The 18,520-nt window shown below is 39.0% G+C and overlaps 2 protein-coding genes across 6 annotated transcripts in view; one reads left to right on the top strand and one right to left on the bottom strand.

Moving 5' to 3' along the window:
- Positions 1-275: 275 nt before the first annotated feature.
- On the top strand, positions 276-4,686 carry RPS6 (ribosomal protein S6). The gene is made up of 6 exons (XM_025887831.2): positions 276-406; positions 935-1,066; positions 1,721-1,931; positions 2,132-2,278; positions 4,299-4,456; positions 4,545-4,686. Exons 1-6 carry the CDS (start codon positions 401-403, stop codon positions 4,638-4,640), a joined length of 750 nt encoding a protein of 249 aa, XP_025743616.1. The 5' UTR covers positions 276-400; the 3' UTR covers positions 4,641-4,686.
- A 2,006-nt stretch (positions 4,687-6,692) lies between these two features.
- DENND4C (DENN domain containing 4C) overlaps positions 6,693-18,520 on the bottom strand; it is a 135,215-nt gene continuing 123,387 nt past the window's right edge. For 4 of the 5 annotated variants that reach the window (XM_025887828.2, XM_025887829.2, XM_073880856.1 and 1 more), the window contains 3 exons: positions 10,340-10,490; positions 8,462-8,526; positions 6,693-8,278 (listed from right to left, as the gene is read on the bottom strand). In XM_025887828.2, the coding sequence (XP_025743613.1) occupies positions 8,142-8,278; positions 8,462-8,526; positions 10,340-10,490 (353 nt within the window). In that variant the 3' untranslated portion in view covers positions 6,693-8,141. Of the gene's footprint in view, positions 8,279-8,461; positions 8,527-10,339; positions 10,491-18,520 lie in introns of those variants that run through there. The other variant, XR_012374787.1, reaches the window with a different exon arrangement.

The following is an 18,520-nucleotide window of genomic DNA, read 5'->3' as shown; positions in this document are numbered from 1 at the left end:
CTTCTGAACTAAAAAGAACTAAAAATCTTCAGACGGTGTATAAGGTACAGGAGAGGGCAAGAGAACTGAACTCCGGTCCTGCCCTTCTATGGTACCAGCAAAGGCAGAGTGATCGGGACCAACTCCACCCTGGCTCTGGACAGTGCGGGACACACGAACCGGCCGAGGATCCAACCTTCAGAAACAAGCTTGAGCGGCGTAACCGGTTACTCACGGCCCGCCGACCCTACCTCTCTATGCTAATTAGCCTCGGCTCCGGAAGTACCGCCCACCGGCGCTCACTTCCGCTATCCCAGCCGTCCGCTTATCTCGCGAGAACTAGAAGTGCCTATGAGACGTGGGCTAAGCGGAAGTCGGGCCTCTTTTTCGTGGCGCCTCGGAGGCGGTAGGCTGCTTCAGGATGAAGGTAGGAAGTGGTGGAGGCTTCTGAAATGGACTGGGGGGAAGGTGGGCCGAGCCCCAGAACACCGCATTGTCACAGTCCTACCTCTCCAAAGTCCTAGCTCTAGGTGGAGAAGGGTCTGAGGCGGGAGAAAGCTTGCCGCTCTCGGGTCCAGGGGTCCTTGGGAGAGCGGATGGCGAGCGATTACAGCTGGAGGCGCGGCGGGCGGGGAGCGCCATGTTGGCGTCCTCACGCCCAGCCCGGCAGATGTGGCCCTGCTGCCCAGTTGGCGGCCCGCGGGTCGGGCTCTTTGCTCTGACAAGCTGAAAGGCTGCGGAGGGCCCTTCGTCCCTGGGGTCTTTCCGCGAGGCTTGACGAAAACTTAGCCCGATTATTAGTGCGGTGCTTGTGCGTTACTATGCGTACACATGCTTTAACCAAACCGACATGTCAAGGTATCTGCTCCTCGTCTGGGGGTTACATAAAAGGCTTTCTGGTGGTTCTGCGGTTTTCTAAAGCTCTTCTCCCCCCCCCCCCCACTTTAATTCTTAGCTGAACATCTCTTTCCCAGCTACTGGCTGCCAGAAACTCATTGAAGTGGACGATGAACGCAAACTTCGTACCTTTTATGAGAAGCGTATGGCCACAGAAGTTGCTGCTGATGCTCTGGGTGAAGAATGGAAGGTTGGTTACTGAATTAAATTGTATTTAGCTGTTGAAGAAATAGTCAACGCTATTGGTAATTGGTGTATGTAGCGGAGTAGGAACTACTCCGGGTTCTGCCTTCTGACCTTGCTTGGGTTACTTCCACATGTCTCTTGAGAGCTATCACTTTGCAGGGTTCTGTGTACATCAAAGGGGAAAATAAAGTTCTTTTAAGGGGCGCCTGGGTGGCTCAGTCATTAAGCATCTCCTTCGGCTCAGGTCATGATCCCAGGGCCCTGGGATCGAGCCCCACATCAGGCTCCTTGCTCCACGGGAGGCCTGCTTCTCCCTCTCCCACTCCCCCTGCTTGTGTTCCCTCTCTCGCTGTGTCTCTCTCTGTCAAATAAATAAAATCTTTAAAAAAGTTCTTTAAAAAGTGCTAACAAGGGTTGTTCTGTTTGGTAGCTTGTTTGTACTTTGGTTTCTTAACAATCTTTCCCTCGCTGGAACTGTTAAATCTAGTAAAACATAGGTTAGAAATAGGACTTGAAAGGAATTTGCTAATCTTGGCAAATTGAAGATATAGACAAAACTTAGTAACCAGAGAAAACTGTAAATTTCAAATTGTTTTAGTACACTTCCTAGGATTTAAGGGCTATAATCCTTTATTTTACAACGTGTCGTACTTTGCAGGGTTATGTGGTCCGAATCAGTGGTGGCAATGACAAACAGGGCTTCCCCATGAAGCAGGGTGTCTTGACCCATGGTCGTGTCCGCCTGCTGCTGAGTAAGGGGCATTCCTGCTATAGACCAAGGCGGACTGGAGAGAGAAAGCGCAAATCCGTTCGGGGTTGCATTGTGGATGCCAATCTCAGCGTTCTCAACTTGGTCATTGTAAAAAAAGGTGAGGTTTACTTGTGTTCTTGAGTTGTTTGTTTACATTGATTTAAAGGCTGATTACCCAAATGCTTTTTCATTTTCACTTGCAGTATCCACAATTTGACCATTGGACTTGTTTCTTTAGCAATGCATAAACAGTAATTAACGGTTCTTGTTTGTAAAAAAGTTGTGGAATTAAAAGGTCTGATCACTTTGTTCTTTTAGGGGAGAAGGATATTCCTGGACTCACTGATACTACTGTGCCTCGTCGCCTGGGGCCCAAAAGAGCCAGCAGAATCCGCAAACTTTTCAATCTCTCTAAAGAAGATGATGTCCGCCAGTATGTTGTGAGAAAGCCCCTAAACAAAGAAGGTAGGGGAAATTATGCCATTTAGGGTTTGCTTAATTTTATTTGTCTGTAGCATCTTGTGCACATATTAGAAAGTCCACCTATTATGTATTTAGCAGGAGTTTTAAGTATTTTAGGAAAATACTGGGAAGAGGGTCAAGATGGGCCCTTGTTACTAATCCTTGTATCTGATGCTTCTCTAGAGTATTACAATTTTACTTGAAATTTTCCCTGAGCTACTCATGTATGCTTATCTGGAGATAATTTAGCAGACCTAAAGCTCATTACTTTGCGTTAGGAGTTCGGAAAATGATAGAAAATTCTGGGACTGTGGTTGAACGTGCTGACTTCCCATCCACTTTTGCTCTCTTTACATATTAGAGCTTCTGTTTGTTTACAGACGAAGTAATGCTTTCATCAACTGAAGTTGCCGTTAAGTCCAGGCCCTCATTTCTTAATCTGAGATGTGGATAGCAGTAGTAGGAGTTGTGGACATAAGAACAAAAGTACCTTATTCAAAATCCTAGGAACGGGTGTTTGGGGTTTTGGAGTTTTAATATTTTGAGATGGTATATAGTAGATAACGTGGTTTGTTAGGGAACATGACCCATCACTGGTGAGGCAGCAGTGTTCTGTGACATGGCTGTTTCTTAGTAAAGTGTATGAATATTTATTTCCATTATGTGGAGTAAAAAGCATGTCCGTTCAGGTTGGGTTTTCCTGACAAATGTGAAAAAAACTGATTGGGTTTTGGCGCTGGGTACTTAAAAACCTAAAACCTACACCTGGCATATAGCGAGTGCTCATGGGTCACTCCAAACATCTGAACCACCTATGTGCGAGGTACTATTTTAAGTGTTGGTGATATAGTATAAAAGGACAAGTTACTCTCCTGTGGTTTACACTTAAAAAAAAAAACGGCAGGGGCGCCTGGGTGGCTCAGTCGGTTAAGTGTCTGCCTTCAGCACAGGTTATGATCCCAGTGTCCTGGGATCGAGCCCCACAGCAGGCTCCTTGCTCTGCAGGGAGCGCGCTTCTCCCTCTCCTCCCTGCTTGTACTGTGTCCTCCTCTGTCTCAAATAAAATCTTTTTTAAAAAAGAGAAAGAAATGGCAATTGGCCAACATCAACACCACTGGCAGTATCAGTGTAGTAAGTGTTCTGGTTAACAGGTGTTTATAGCATGGGTTCTTACATCTTTATAATTAAGGTGTTTGACTTTTCGCAAAAGCTGAGCAATTAGTTCTAGAATATTTGAGCTATTGGTTACTTTCACCAGGTGTCTACAAACTCAAATGATTACATCTAAAGAGACATCTGCTCCAAAGCAGATCTATAATCCATAGGACTTGGGACTTACAGAGCACACAGGCTAAGTGAAAGATACTCTGAACACTGCTGCACATTTTGATGTTAATGGTTTTGTTCCCCCAGGTTGGCAGAATCTGCCTTGGCAAATACCAGATGCAAGCGTAAGTGGGATTTCACAGCGTGGTTAGGGTAGTGGTGCAGATAGAGCTTCGTTTTCATAGATCAGTTACACAGGCACAGTTAATACAGTTTTAAACTAATGCTCCTGTGTCTTAAGAGTACAAAATATACCCTACAAAGACAATGTAACTGTGGAAGGGAAATCAAAGTTGAGTAGAGAAAAGCTTAGGGTATGACTTCCCCCCCAAGCAGAGTAGCCTAAATTTACATATGGTCTTGAAGTTGACATCCACATTAGTGGTGTAGTTTAATGAGCCATTTGAGGATTAAATGTGCTAATCAGGAAAACACTGGCACCTAGTAGACAAAGTTAATCTCTTCGCTTTTCAGAAGGACTTACCAGTTTCTATTTTGAGAATATTTAGCCCATCTTGGCTTTCTGTTGACAGGGTAGGAAGTCTATTAAGTTATACAGCAGTTTAGATTTGACTTAAAAGGCCTCATACAGGTAAGTTTTCCTACAGTAGTCCTGTTAGTAATGTTTTTAAAATGTAGATCCTAATGAACACGGGTATTCTTGAGAAGTGTTTGAATCATTAATCTGAATTTTCAGGGAAGAAACCTAGAACCAAAGCGCCTAAGATTCAGCGTCTTGTTACTCCACGAGTCCTCCAGCACAAACGGCGGCGTATTGCTTTGAAGAAGCAGCGCACTAAGAAAAATAAGGAAGAGGCTGCAGAATATGCTAAACTTTTGGCCAAGAGAATGAAGGTAAGTCAAGAAGACTGGGGGTGGGAAATCAGGCCGGACTTTGGATTTTTAAGCCAGACAATCTGTAACTGCTTTTTTGTTTTTTTAGGAGGCCAAAGAAAAACGCCAGGAACAGATCGCCAAGAGACGGAGGCTGTCCTCTCTGAGAGCTTCTACCTCTAAGTCTGAGTCCAGTCAAAAATGAGATTTTCTATGAGTGACAAATAAATACGATCAGACATCAAATCCCCTTTATTGACTTCTCATTGATGACAAAACATAGATAAATGGAGAGAAGACTGAGATAAGGGACTCTCGTATATAGCAGTATGGTGGTGTATTAAGTGTTCTAGAGATACTTGAAAGTGATACCTTCAAGGTGAGAGGCAGAGGCCGTACCGGAACAGTGGGAGAGATGGCCAGTACGGGGTTTCTTTGAGAGGGGCGGTGGCTCCGGAAGGGCTCTGTGCAGGCCTGTCTTTCAGCAAAGGGCGTGGGACGGCTGGGAGGGAGTATGAGGATGGGGCGATGCACCTCTTCGTGCACTTTATTTTGAGGAATACAGTTTTAAAGATCATACACAATACATGAAAAGTGCCCTGAAGATGGACATTTGTCATAGGTAAAAAAGACACCTTGTTAAAAGCATAGTTAACATTTCAAAACCGTTCACAAAAGCTTTCAAAACCAGTGCAAATTGTATGAACAAAAGCTTTTCAACTCTAGTGAATTGTTCCTCGTGCACGTTATGGTTTCACACTGTGCCTTTAAGAAACACTTGTATTGATGAGGGATGCACAAAGTATACCGTTTTCTAATGTAGCCTGTCCAGTTTCTATAGAAACTGCAGTTAGAACTAACCTTTACAGACTAGAAGGCTCTTAAAGAGGCACATCAGGCTTTAAAGGTGAAGAAGGGGAGTTCGTTCTTTGCTGGAGTATACGTTTTAACCACAGGTGAGTCAAATTTTCAACTGCTTTAACAGACTGAAGCTGTGCTTGCACTTAAAGGTGTGCTTATCAATCACGTGCAGATCTGACCAAAATGTAGATTGTGATTCAGAAGATTAGTGGCCCCAGAATCTACATTACTAGTAAGTTTCCAGGTAATGTCAATAATGCCAGTCCCCAGACTGGACTAGCTGAGAAGACTCTTAGACAAAAGGGAGATCCATGTTGCTCTTAATACATGGTATTAAAAAGTTACAGAACATGAAAAACTGTAATTGGCAATTGGGTGTTATAGAAATTAAGATTGAACCAAAAAGGCAGAAAGGGAAAATGCAGCATTTGTAAGTGATAACGCAAAATAAAAAGGAATAAACGCTGCAGTCATAGGGGGTAACTTAAAGGCCAGAAGGCAAGTCTGGTATACAGGCCAGACTTACCGTACTAACCAGTACCTGGTTGATTTTAACAGCATGAGCACCACCACTATGCTTTCTTGTTTCAAGGAGTGCAGTCACTAAAGTGGACAGATAATGGCTGAGCTAGGGTGTTCTACCTTATTAATTCTGGCAGATTTAAGATGGAGAGCTACTTTTCAAAAAGGGATACTGGAGAGTATTTCAATGGTAAGAATGTTTAATCCTGCATTACTAGTTTGTACCAAGAATGAAGTTAAGAGCAACAACTGACTCTCCCACAATTAAAGAAGTCATTTATGCTTACATAGTTAAGTCTTAACCACGTAGGTTGCTATAATGTACAAAATGCAGCCAAAATCAAATCAGACTATCCAAAACTAGTATAAGGTAATGCTAAATATCTGGACTAATTTGAAAGATTGCAGAAGTTCTCAGGCTTTTAAGTTTCATACATTGCTACGAGTCATTCTAGACCTTTCTAAATGTATGGATAATGACTGCATATCTGGCCTGGTTTTGTTCGCAATAAATTTTTAGTGGTCCCCTTTCTGTGGTAGGTGCTAGAAAAGGCCTTTATGCACTTTTAACACAAAACAGCCCCTATTTCTGAATGAAAGCAGCAGGCTAAGGTTTACAATGTATAATGGCTGAGTTACTTAGAATGTTATAAAAAGTTACTAGAAAATGTATACTTTGGTACAGTATAACCAAATCTTGAATGTGTAAGGAGATCTTCATTACACTTATTACCAGGAAGTGCTCTGGTAAGTAATTTAGTTCAAGTTAAAGACGACTACCAAGAAGTGAAAAAACAATATTGGAACTCTAAACATCACGAGGGTCAGAATTGTACACATTTCAGGAGCCTTAAAGATGTCATGGAGACAAGCACAGCAAACAATTTCGCATTTTATTCATCCTCAAGCTTTTATGCAAGGTAATTCCAAACTTTGTTGGGGCAATAAGTGTTAAGTACCAAGTATTAAGTTGCAAAAATATATACTCTGAGATAGTGCAAATGATCCATTTTTAAGGTAATGAGAGTTGTACATAATTTGACAAGTTCTTTCAGTAATTTCATAATAAACTGAAATCTGCATAGGTTAGATTAGCCCTGAAATGTTGAAAGACTGGTACAGTAACAATTTTTAAAAGATTACACCAGGTGGGAGATTTGTGCTGTTAACTGTACCACCTGGAAATAAATTTTTAAGAACTGATTCAGTCATCTGCATAATTACTCTAAAAGCACACATAACCATTGGTTTTTTAAACCTTGCAGAGAGTTAAGGCAAACTTAACTGTTCCTAAGGGCTGTTTTTAATGAAAGACATGATAAATGTCAGGCATGTGAGGTCATGATTTTCTTGAACCTACTGGCAAGAAGCTCAAGAAGCTTTTAACATTCTAAGACTTAATTGATCCATCCTAAAATATTTACAAATGCACAAAAAATAAGCATACAAATATATAAGAATAAAATTTCTGTGCGCAGTGCAAGTTTATCCCACAGGTTTTTAAAAGTGACCAATAGCAACAATTCATGTACCTGAACGATTTCAGGTCCAAAAAATCAACATGAGCATTTTAAGCATGTTCCAATTTTGTAAATTATGAGGGTGATTTAATTTCATTTAAACTATGTGATTGGCTCATTTATTCCAATCTTAAAAGCTGTTGCAAATTAATATAGTATTGGGAGGAGGATGAAAACATCTTGGATATTCAAGATAAAATCCACTAAGAAAGAGAATACATAATATGGATTAAGAAATAGAGGCAAGGCTGTCATCAGACTTTAAGGTAATTTTGATTAATAGTTGCAGACCCCTTTCAGAAAATTGTATTGCAACACGCAGTCTAAGAATTTTAATAAATATAATATGGCTGTACATACAAATACTACACAGCCACACATATATACACACATACACAAAGAGTTGCTCTTATAATTGAGATTTCATTTGTTTTGGGGTTAGGCAAGTTTACATTAAACTGCTATTCCCCAAGGCCAACAATTTCAAATATAAACAAAATGCCAAGAATGAATACAGTTTCGCATTATCAAACTACATATAATGAGAGATCCAAGAACAGTTCTCAAGCAGAGGCAGATGAGCCATTCAGAAGTTGCAAACCTTCAGATATTAACCCTGGGGCATTTTTATAACATTTTTACATTGCAAGATGATTGCGTACGAATTACATTTCATTACATACTGTCCCAAGAGTTAACTTCATTTCCCTTTCATCAATTGTTAGCATTTGGAACAAACCTTAAATGTTTGCCAAATGAATCTATTCCCTCAAGCTTTGTCAAAAATCTAGTGAACATCTTATTTAAATGAGAGGCGCTCCAAAACATTTCCTGCACCATTCCATACTGATACTTGGTGGAGCATCAATTTTCTGCAACTTTTCAAGAATCTCTGTAGATAGATTATTGTATGCAAGTCCATATTCATTGTCAAAAGCCTCTGAAAGACATTTTCAAAAATGCAGTTACAATTTGTTAAGTCTTAAGTTGAAAAATGGTAATTTCATATATATCTATAAACTGCGTATCTAAAAGCAGAAATTTTTGGAAAAGGGCAGCATACCGATTACAACTTTGTAAATTACTTTAGAAAATGAAAGAACCTCCTTTAGTAATAACTTACCAATGTCAATATTCTCTCTTCCAAGAGATACTAATGATAAGAAGAGGATTTCTCGGTATAAACTCCTATAAAACAAATGTTTTTAAAGTTAATGGGCACAGGGCATAAAAATACACACATGAAGGTTTTGTAAAATGGTGAAAAATGATTATGTTCTATATTCTAGGTAACAGTAATGTATCCATGTCTGTGTCGTGGTTTTGATATAACACTACAGTTAGAAGATGTCACCTTTAGGGGAAGTTGGGTGAAAAGTATGGTGAATTCTGTGCTACTCTTTGCAACTTACTTTGAATTTCTATTTCAAATGAAAAAGCTATGGACATAAGACTAAACACTAAATGGCTTATTTTAACTTCTATAATTTTTTTTTTTTAATAAGGCAGTCTTTTTTTTTTTTTAAGATTTTATTTATTTGAGAGAGAGAGAGTGACAGATAGAAAGCATGAGAGGGAAGAGGGTCAGAGGGAGAAGCAGACTCCCCGCTGAGCAGGGAGCCCGATGTGGGACTCGATCCCGGGACTCCAGGATCATGACCTGAGCCGAAGGCAGTCGCTCAACCAACCGAGCCACCCAGGCGCCCAACTTCTATAATATTTTAACAATATAAATACAGTTGACCTTGGACAACATGGGATTGAATTTCATGGGTCCACCTGTATGTTGGTTTATTTTCCCCTATACAGCAGAGTACTGTAAAGGTATTTTCTCTACTAACTTTATTGTAAGAACATTATGTTATTGTTAGGACTTCTGGTCAACAGCTATTAAGTTTCGGGGTAGTCAAAAATTATACACAGATTATCAATTGCATGAGGAGGTCACTCAAGGGTCAACTATAACAGGTAACTGTTTTAACTCTACTTTGCAATTAAAATTTGCAAAAGCAGTCTCCTCTCAATTTTTAGGGGTCTAAAACCCTTGGACACTGAAAAGTGGTGTGTGGTCTCTTTACTATCTAACCCAATAATAAAGGATAAACTATATTTGGTTTGTGAACATAAAAGTGTCACAAATTAAACCTTAAAAATGAGCTTCATAGCTCAGTTAAAAATAAAGGAAAGCTGAAGAAATGAACTGATTTCCGAGTACTTAACACAAAAAACATTACAGAGTAATGCTAATTCTGATAATGCTTCATATATAGCTTTGTTTAGAAGCTTCATAAGTTGTAACATATCTCTCATTTTCCTTCCTCCCTTTAAACTACAGATGCTTGAAACTAGCTGCTCTTTAGACTGTGAAGGTCATCTCTATCTCAACTGTTGAGATTACAAAAGGATCCATTCATTTTCATCATCAGTTCACGCTCTATCACTTCTGAGGTTATCTTCAAAGATGCCACGACGAAAGAAACTTGTAGAGGATCTGGAAACTGTTAGTATTTGGTAGCATTTATTATGCCGCCTTTTCTGAAGTTTCCCCTGCAAAATTCACCTATATTGAGACTGGGATGAGCACTGATCGAAGCCTGTTAGCCGACAAGAGTAAGAGGATCAGGAAAGCTCCATAGCCTTTGTAATTTACTGTTTCCATTGCTTTCCTAAATTGCTTCTATTCCTAAACAGGTTTTTTTTTTTTAATGTCCCACAAGAAAATAAAAGATAAGACGTGAAGGTATGACAGGGCCTGAACAAGTAGTACATATGTATAACGTCACTGCTAACAAATTCATAGAAGGTGGCCGGTGAAGAGCAGTAATGTTTCCCAAAGACTACATTTTAGACATGAATGAATGACTTCCTAAAATTTATTCCTCCACACACAACTTTTGTAATGTTTGCTCAAGTATGAACATTTACAACTAGAGATATTTTAAAAATAATACTTAAACATGAAATTATCTTGAGTGGCATGAAGCAAAACCTGGATTCTTACCTTTGTCTTTTCATGTCTGGCTTTATTAGCTGTGAAAGTAGATTGATGGGTTTAAGAACATCATTATGTTGAATACTCTGCCTGATGGTTTCTACTAAAGTGCTTGTGGCTTCTTGTTCCTCTGATAGGAGAGACAATTTCTTTTCAGAATCTAATAATAAGAACACAGTAAGAATACTCTAATTATTAAAAAAAAAAGTTTTTTTCCCAGAGTTGTAGCATTTTCTAGTCTTTTGTTCAACATCGCCTTCCCCTTACCAGTAAAATTATGTGTCAATGTGAGCAGCTAAAAAATATTTTTCCTGCTTTCTTTGGATAGGAAAGTCCTGTCCCTTTGCCTTTTCCCTGAACGCAGGGTTCCTTCTTCAGGCTGGGATGTGATAGCTTGTACTCCAGCAGCAATCTTGTGACCATGAAGCAACTGATGGAAAAGTGAGACACAACACCAGGAGCCTGGGTCGCTGATGACAGGAGGTGCCTCTTAGTCCTGGAGTGTCTATTTCACAACTTATTTATGTGAAAGAATCTTTACCTAAGCTTCTGTTACTTGCTATTAAATATAGCAGAGTATAATCCTAATTGATACAAGGGTAATTCCAGAATTAACACATTTATATGGATTTCATAAATTACAAAAGTGCTTGAGTATATATTAGGATTTAATCATGCTAACATTAAAAATACACAAAATCGGAGCGCCTGGGTGGCTCAGTTAAGCATCCAACTCTTGGTTTCGGCTCAGGCCATGATCTCAGGGTGAGATCAAGCTCCACATGGGGCTTCACGCTCAGTGTGGAGCCTGCTTAAGAGTCTCTCTCCCTCCCCCTCTACCCCTTCCCCTGTTCGTGTTCTCTCTCAAAAAAATAAAAAAAAATCAAAGTGCGCTTGGCACAGAAAAAAGGGAAAACTTTCATACTGCAGGTAATTCCAGTAACCATACAATTTTATTTATACCCATATTAGCTGAGATGGGAATATGTACCCAGTAGCTCCCTAGTCAGCCTCATTTAGAGTGCCTGTCATAAAACAAGCTATCGTATTTTTTATTCAACACAGCCTCTTAATAAAGGCAACTAGTAGAACTTCATTTGTGTTCAAACAAGTAACAAAGTTCTCCACTACAAGAGGAAATACTGATTGGCTGCTATGGGTTTTGTTCTAGCTCTGCTACATGATGACTTTTGGATATATTTGTTTTGTATGTTATGCTGTGATTTTAGAACCTAACCCAAATATAATCTGCAACTTCACTATTTCTCCAGTTTTTTAATTAACACTTTTATTGAGAAATAATTCCCAAACCATTCAGTTCACCCACTTAAAAGTGTACAATTCTGTGATTTTTTAGTATATTCATGAAGTTGTGCAACCATCACCACAATCGATTTTAGATTTTTATCATCCCCCAAAGAAACCTATCTATTAGCAGTCCCTCCTCTATCTCCCCAACCCTTCAGCCCTAGGCAACCACTAATTACTTTATCTCCACAGATTTGCCTATTCTGGATACTCATATAAAAGGAATCATACTTTGTGTTTTGTGACTGGCTTCTATAATATTTTTGAATTCATCCATATTGTAGTATGTATCAGTATTCATTACTTTTATTTCTAAATATTCCATTGTATGGATGTACCCTACTTTAGCCATTCCTCAGTGGATGGCTGTTTCCATTATTTGGCTATAAGAAAACTGCTAAGCACAGTGTACTAATTTTTATACATACGTATGTTTTCATTTCTCTTGAGAGTGCAATTGCTGTGTCTCGTGATAACTCTGCCATTTTGAAGACCTGTGAAACTGTTTTCCAAAGCAGCTACTTTTTATTCCACTCGGCAGTGTCTGAGGGTTCCAATTTCTCTATATCCTCACCAACACCTGTTAGTAGATTATGGACTACCTAGTAACTGTGATGTGTTCTATCGTTGTGGTTTTGCATGTTTTTGATGTCTAGTGATACTGAGCATCTTTCCACTTGCTTTTGGCCATTTGTATATTTGGAGAACTGTCTATGCAGCTCCTGCTGCGGTCTGAATGTTTGTCTCCCCAAAATTCTTCTGTTGAAAGACCTCATACCAAATATAATGGTATTAGGAGTTGAGGCCTTGGGAGGCAACATGTCATGAGGGCAGAGTCCTCATAAATGGGTTAGTGCCTGTTAAAAAAAGGAGGGGGGGTGGGGTACCAGAGTTCCCTCATCCCTTCTGCCATATGAAAGGATATAATGAGAAGTCTGCAACCTGGAAGAGGGCCCCGAATTGCCACGCTGGCAGAACTGTGAGAAATACATTTCTGTTGTTCATAAGCTACCCAGTCTGTGGTATTTTGTTATAGCAGCCAGAATGGACTAAAACAGATCCTTTGCCCATTTTTTAAATGGGTTGTCTTTTTACTGCTGAGTCGTAAGAGTTCTTTATACATTTTGAGTATAAGTCTTTTAAGTTTTATTATGTGCACATCTTTCCCCCCTTCTATGCGTTAACATTTTTTTTGATGGCTTATTTTTCAGCACAGAAGTTTTTATTTTAAGTCCAATTTATCTACTTTTTCTTTTCTCACTTGTGCTTTTGGTGGTGGTGTATCTAAGAAGGTCTGTCCTATACAAGGTCATGAATGTTTACTATGTTTTCTTCTAAGAGTTCTTTCGCTTTTACATTTAGATCTATGATCCATTTTGAGTTCATTTTTATGTATAATAGGAGGAGGTGCTCCAACTTAGGGTTTTTTTTTGTTTTTTTGAATGATGCTCCAGTTGGCCCAGCACCATTTGTTAAAAACACTACTCTTTATCCACTGAATGGTCTTGGCCCTCTTGTTGAAAGACAAATGACTATACATATGAGAGTTTATTTCTGGAAACTCAGTTCTACTCTATTGACATAGATAGATAGATTCCCTATGCCAGTATCCCACTTTCTTTTCTTTTTTTTTTTTTTTAAAGAGAAAGAGTGCAAGCAGGGAGGGGCAGAGGGAGAGGGGGAGAGAATCCCAAGCAGGCTCCACACTTCCAGTGCAGACCCCGACATTGGGCTCAATTTCAGGACCATGAGATCATCTGAGCCAAAATCAAGAGTCGACCAACTAAGCCACCCAGGTACCCCAATATCCCACTTTCTTTATTCCAACTTTGTTCTTTTTCAAGATTGGGCTATTCTGGGTCCCTTAAATATCCATTCGAATTTTAGGATATGATTGTCAATTTCTATAAAAAAAAGCCACCCTGATTTTTGGAAGAGACTGTGTTGGATCTGTAGCTCAATTTGGAAATACTGCACTGCCATCTTAACACTGAATCTTCCAATCTATAAACATGGAATTTGTTACCATTTATTTAGGTCTTCTCTAGTTTTGTCCTTCTGCTTTATTCCTATTTTATTCTTTTTTTAAGATTTTATTTTACAGACAGTGTGCAAGCGGGGGAGGGGCAGAGGGAGAGAAATCCTCGAACAGACTCCCCACTGAGCACAGAGCCGCATGTGGGGCTTGATCCCAGAACCCTGAGATCATGACCTGAGCTGAAGAAATCAAGAGCTCAACCAATTGAGCCACCCAGGCACCCCTCTATTTTACTCTTTTTAATGTTATTGTAAATGGGATTATTTTCTTGCTTTCATTTTTGGATTATTCACTGAAAGTATATGGAAATACAGTTAATTTATTTTATTTTAATTCAGTTAGCCAGCATACAGTACCTCATTAGTTTTTGGTGTAGTGTTCGATGATTCATTAGTTGTATATAACACCCAGTGCTCATCACATCACATGCCCTCCTTAATGCCCATCACCCAGTTACCCCATCCCCTCCATCCAATATCCTGCAATTTTGCTGAAGTTATTAGTTCCATATAGTGTGTGTTCTCCTTGGAATTTTTATCTGTTAGATCACATAATCTACAAATACAGTTTTACTTCCTCCTTTCCAATTTGGATGTCTTTTATTTTCTTGCCTAATTGCACTACTGTAAGAACTTCCAGCATAATACTGAACAAAACTGAGGAAAAAAAGACATCCTTGTCTTGTTCCTGTACTTAGGGATAAAGTATTCAGTCTTTCACCATTAAGTATGATGTCAACTGTGGGTTTTCACAGATGCTCATAATTAGGCTAAAGACGTTTGTTTCCATTCCTAACCTGTTGAGTGTTTTTAACAAAGGATGACTGATTTTTGTCCTTTATTCTATTGGTATGGTATATTACATTACTTGATTTTCAAATACTAAACCAACACTGCATGCCTGGGATAAATTGCACTTAGTCATGATGTACAGTCCTTTTTCTGTACTGATGGATTCAGGCTGGTAGAATTTGTTGATTTTTATATCAATATTCATACAGATTTTTAGTTTTCTTATGATGTCTTTTTTTTTTTCTATCTGCATAATACTGGCCTTCTCAACAAATCTCCACTATTTCCAAGAGTGCGCTCAGGCTTGAATTTCTCCACGCTCTGTTCCAAATAAAGTCATTTCCTTTGGGGAGGGTTTTAGAGCTCAATGTTCTGATGGCCTGCTTCTTCCCTTGGGCAAAATCTCTGAGCCACTGCTCTGTAGCTGGGTTTGGGCACAGTGGCCCTTCTCTTGGAATGACACTCCTGCTTTGTGAACAGGGGAATGGGCAGGGACAGTTGACTCTGGTTTTTTCAGCTTGCCTCTCCTGGCATAAAACCTCTGCCCTATGAGCAAGATGCACTGAGAACTGAGGCCCCAGTATTCTTGGCTTGCTGAAGCCGGGGTAGAAATGAATGGGTGCAGAGCAGAGGAAGTGAGCCTCCAGCTCTCCTGGAATTTAGCCTCGGCTATACAAAGCTGGGAGACTGAGAACTACTGGCAGCCTGTTTTTCCCGGAGAGATGCTGTAGCCCTTGGCTGGGAGCTGGGGGTGGGGGGTGGGAGAGAACAGAATATGGTAGCTCAAACGCCACAGAAATTTCCTGTTTTTACTGAAATTTAGTATATTTTCTTGAACAAATGTTTTATTTTTTCTATACCCTTAGACATTACTTTCTAAAAATTTTTATTGTTGAGGGGAGCCTGGCTGGCTCAGTCAGTTGAGCTTATGGCTCTTGATTTTGGCTCAGGTCATGATCTCAGGGTCATGAGATCAAACGCCGCATTGGGCTCTGCAATTGGGCAACTGGCGTGGAGACTCCCCCTTAGGATTCCTTCTCTCTCTCCCTCTCCCTCTGTCCCTCCCTAACCCTGCTCACACTCTCAAAAAAAAAAAAAAAAAATTGAAGTATAGTTGACATACAATGTTATATTAGTTTCAGGTGTGTAACACAGTGATTTGGCAATTCTGTAGCTCGCCACAGTAAGTGTAAAGTCACCATGTGTCACCATAAAACATTACTGACTATATTATCTTTGCTGTAGTTCTCATCTCTGTGACTTTATTATATAACTGGAAGTTTCTCTTAATCCCCTCCACCTATTGTGTCCATTCCTCATAACCCTCCCCTCTGGCAACTACCAAGGTTGTTCTCTGTATTTAGGCCTCTGTTTCTGGTTTTTTGTTTGTTTCGGATTCCACATGTAAGTGAAACCATATAGTATTTGTCTTTCTCTAACTTATTTCACTTAGCATTAATGCCCTCAACGTCCATCCATGATATTGCAAATGGCAAGATCTTATTTTTAATGGCTGAGTAATATTCCATTATGTAATAGTCCACACACACCTCTATCTTACCAATTCATAGCTGTTGATGGACATTTGGGTTACTTCATATCTTGGCTACTATTAATGCTGCAGCAAACACAGGGGTGCATATTATCTTTTGAATTAGTGTTTTTGTTTTCTTTGGGCAGATACCCAGTAGTGGAGTTACTGGATCATATGGTAGTTCTAGATTTAATTTTTTGAGAAACCTCCATACCGTTTTCCACAGTGTCTGCACCAATTTACAGTCCCACCAACAGTGCACAAGGGTTCCCATTTCTCTACATCCTCACCAACACTTGTTCTTTCTATTCTTTTTGATATTAGCCATTCTGCCTGGTGTGAGGTTCACTGTGGTTCTGATTCTAATTTCCCTGATGATTAGTGATTCTGAGCACCTTTTTGTGTGTCTCTTGGCCACTGAATGTCTTCTTTAGCAAAATGTCTTTTCAAGTGATCTGCCAATTTTTTAATTGGATTATTTGTTGTTGTTATGTCAGTTCTTTATATATTTTGGGTAATAACCCCTTACCAAATGTATCATTTGCAAATTTATTCTCCCATTCAGCAGACTGCCTTTTCATTTTGTTGATGGTTTCCTTTGCTGTGCAACCTCTTTTTATTTTGATGTAGTCCCAACAGTTCATTTTTGCTTTGGTTTCCCCAGCCTGAGGAGACATACCCATAAATATGTTGCTTATGCCGAAGTCCAAGAGATTACTGCCTAAGTTTTCTTTTGGAGTTTTAGATTTTAGGTATCACATTTAGGGCTTTAAATCATTTTGAGTTTATTTTTGTGTAGGGTCTAAGAAAGTGGCCCGGTTTCGTGCTTTTGCCTGTAGCTATCCAATTTTCCCAGCACCATTTGTTGAAAAGACTTTTTCTCCATTATGTATCTCTTGCCTCTTTTGTTTGTAGAGTAACTGGCCATATAAGCATGGATTTATTTCTGGGCTCTGTATTCTGTTTCATTGATCTATGTAACTATTTTAGTGCCAGTACCATACTATTTTGACTGTGTAGTGTATCTTGAAATCTGGGATTGTGAACCTCCAGCTTTGTTCCTCTTTCTCAAGATTATTTTGTCTTTTTGGGATCTTTTTTAGTTCCATATAGATTTATGATAATTTGTTCTAATTCTGTGAAAAATGCTATTGGTATTTTTGATATGGGCTGCACTGAATCTGTATATTGCTTTGGGTAGTGTGGACATTTTAATGATACTAATTCTTCCAATCCACGAACATGTTATATCTTTCCATTTGTTTGTGTCATCTTCAGTTTCTTTCATCACTGTTCCAGTTTTCAGAGTATAGGTCTTTTACCTACTTTGTTAAATGCATTCCTTGGTATTTTATCCTTTTTGGTACAACTGTAAATAGAAATGTTTTAATTTCTCTTCCTGCTACATTGTTTTCAGTGTATAGAAATGCTATCAATTTCTGGCTATTACATAAATTTACTGAATTTTAATAGTTTTTGGGTGAAGTCTTGCAGGTTTTCTACATATAATATCGTGTCATCTTCAAATAGTAAAAGTTTTACTTGCTCCTTTCAAATCTGGATATCTTCCATTTCTTGTCTGACTGCTGTGGCTAGGATTTCCAGTACTATGGTGAATAAAGGTGGTAAGAGTAGACATCTTTGTCTTGTTCCTGACCTTGGAGGAAAAGTTTTCAGTGTTCACCACTGAGTATAATGTTAGCTGTGAGTTTTTCATATATGGTTTTTATTATGTTGAGGTATGTTCCCTCTAAACCTACTTTGTTGAGATTTTTTTTATCATGATTGGATGTTCTACCTTGTCAAATGCTTTTTTCAGCACCTAATGAGATGATCATCACGTGGTTTTTATCCTTCCTCTTATTAATCACATTAATTCATTTGGGAATATAGAACCATTGTTGCATCCCTGGAATAAATCTTACTTGATCATGGTAAATGATCCTCTTAACAGATTGTTGAATTTGGTTTGCTAATATTTTATTAAGGATTTCTGCATTTATGTTCATCAGGGATATTGGCCAGTAGTTTTCTTTTTGGTAGTGTCTTTATCTGGTTTTGGTATCAGGGTAATGCTGGCCTTGTAGAATGAATCTGGAAGTTTTCCTTCCTCCTGTATTTTTTGGAATAGCTTAAAAAGACCAGGTATTAACTCTTAAGTGTTTGAAAGAATTCACATGTGAAGCCATCTGGTCCTGGATTTTTGCTTGTTGGGAGTTTTTTGATTACTGATTCAACTGCATTACTAGTAATCACTCTGCTCAGATTTTCTATTTCTTTCTCATTCAGTTTTGGAAGACTATGTTTCTAGGAATTTACCCATTTCTTCTAGGTCCAATTTGCTGGCATATAATTTTTCACAGTGTTATTATAATCCTCTGTATTTCTGTGGTGTTAGTTATTTCTCCTCTTTCATTTCTGATCTGAGACCTTTTTTTCTTAATGAGTCTGGCTAAAGGTTTATCAATTTTGTTTACCTTTTCAAGAAACCAGCTCTTGGTTTCACTGATCTTTTCTAT

The sequence above is a fragment of the Callorhinus ursinus genome, unplaced genomic scaffold (assembly GCF_003265705.2).
Source record: "Callorhinus ursinus isolate GAN/ISIS: 27379988/994484 unplaced genomic scaffold, GSC_fseal_2.0 scaffold39, whole genome shotgun sequence".
NCBI classification, from domain to species: Eukaryota; Metazoa; Chordata; class Mammalia; order Carnivora; family Otariidae; genus Callorhinus; species Callorhinus ursinus.
This window is presented reverse-complemented; position numbering and strand designations above follow the sequence as displayed.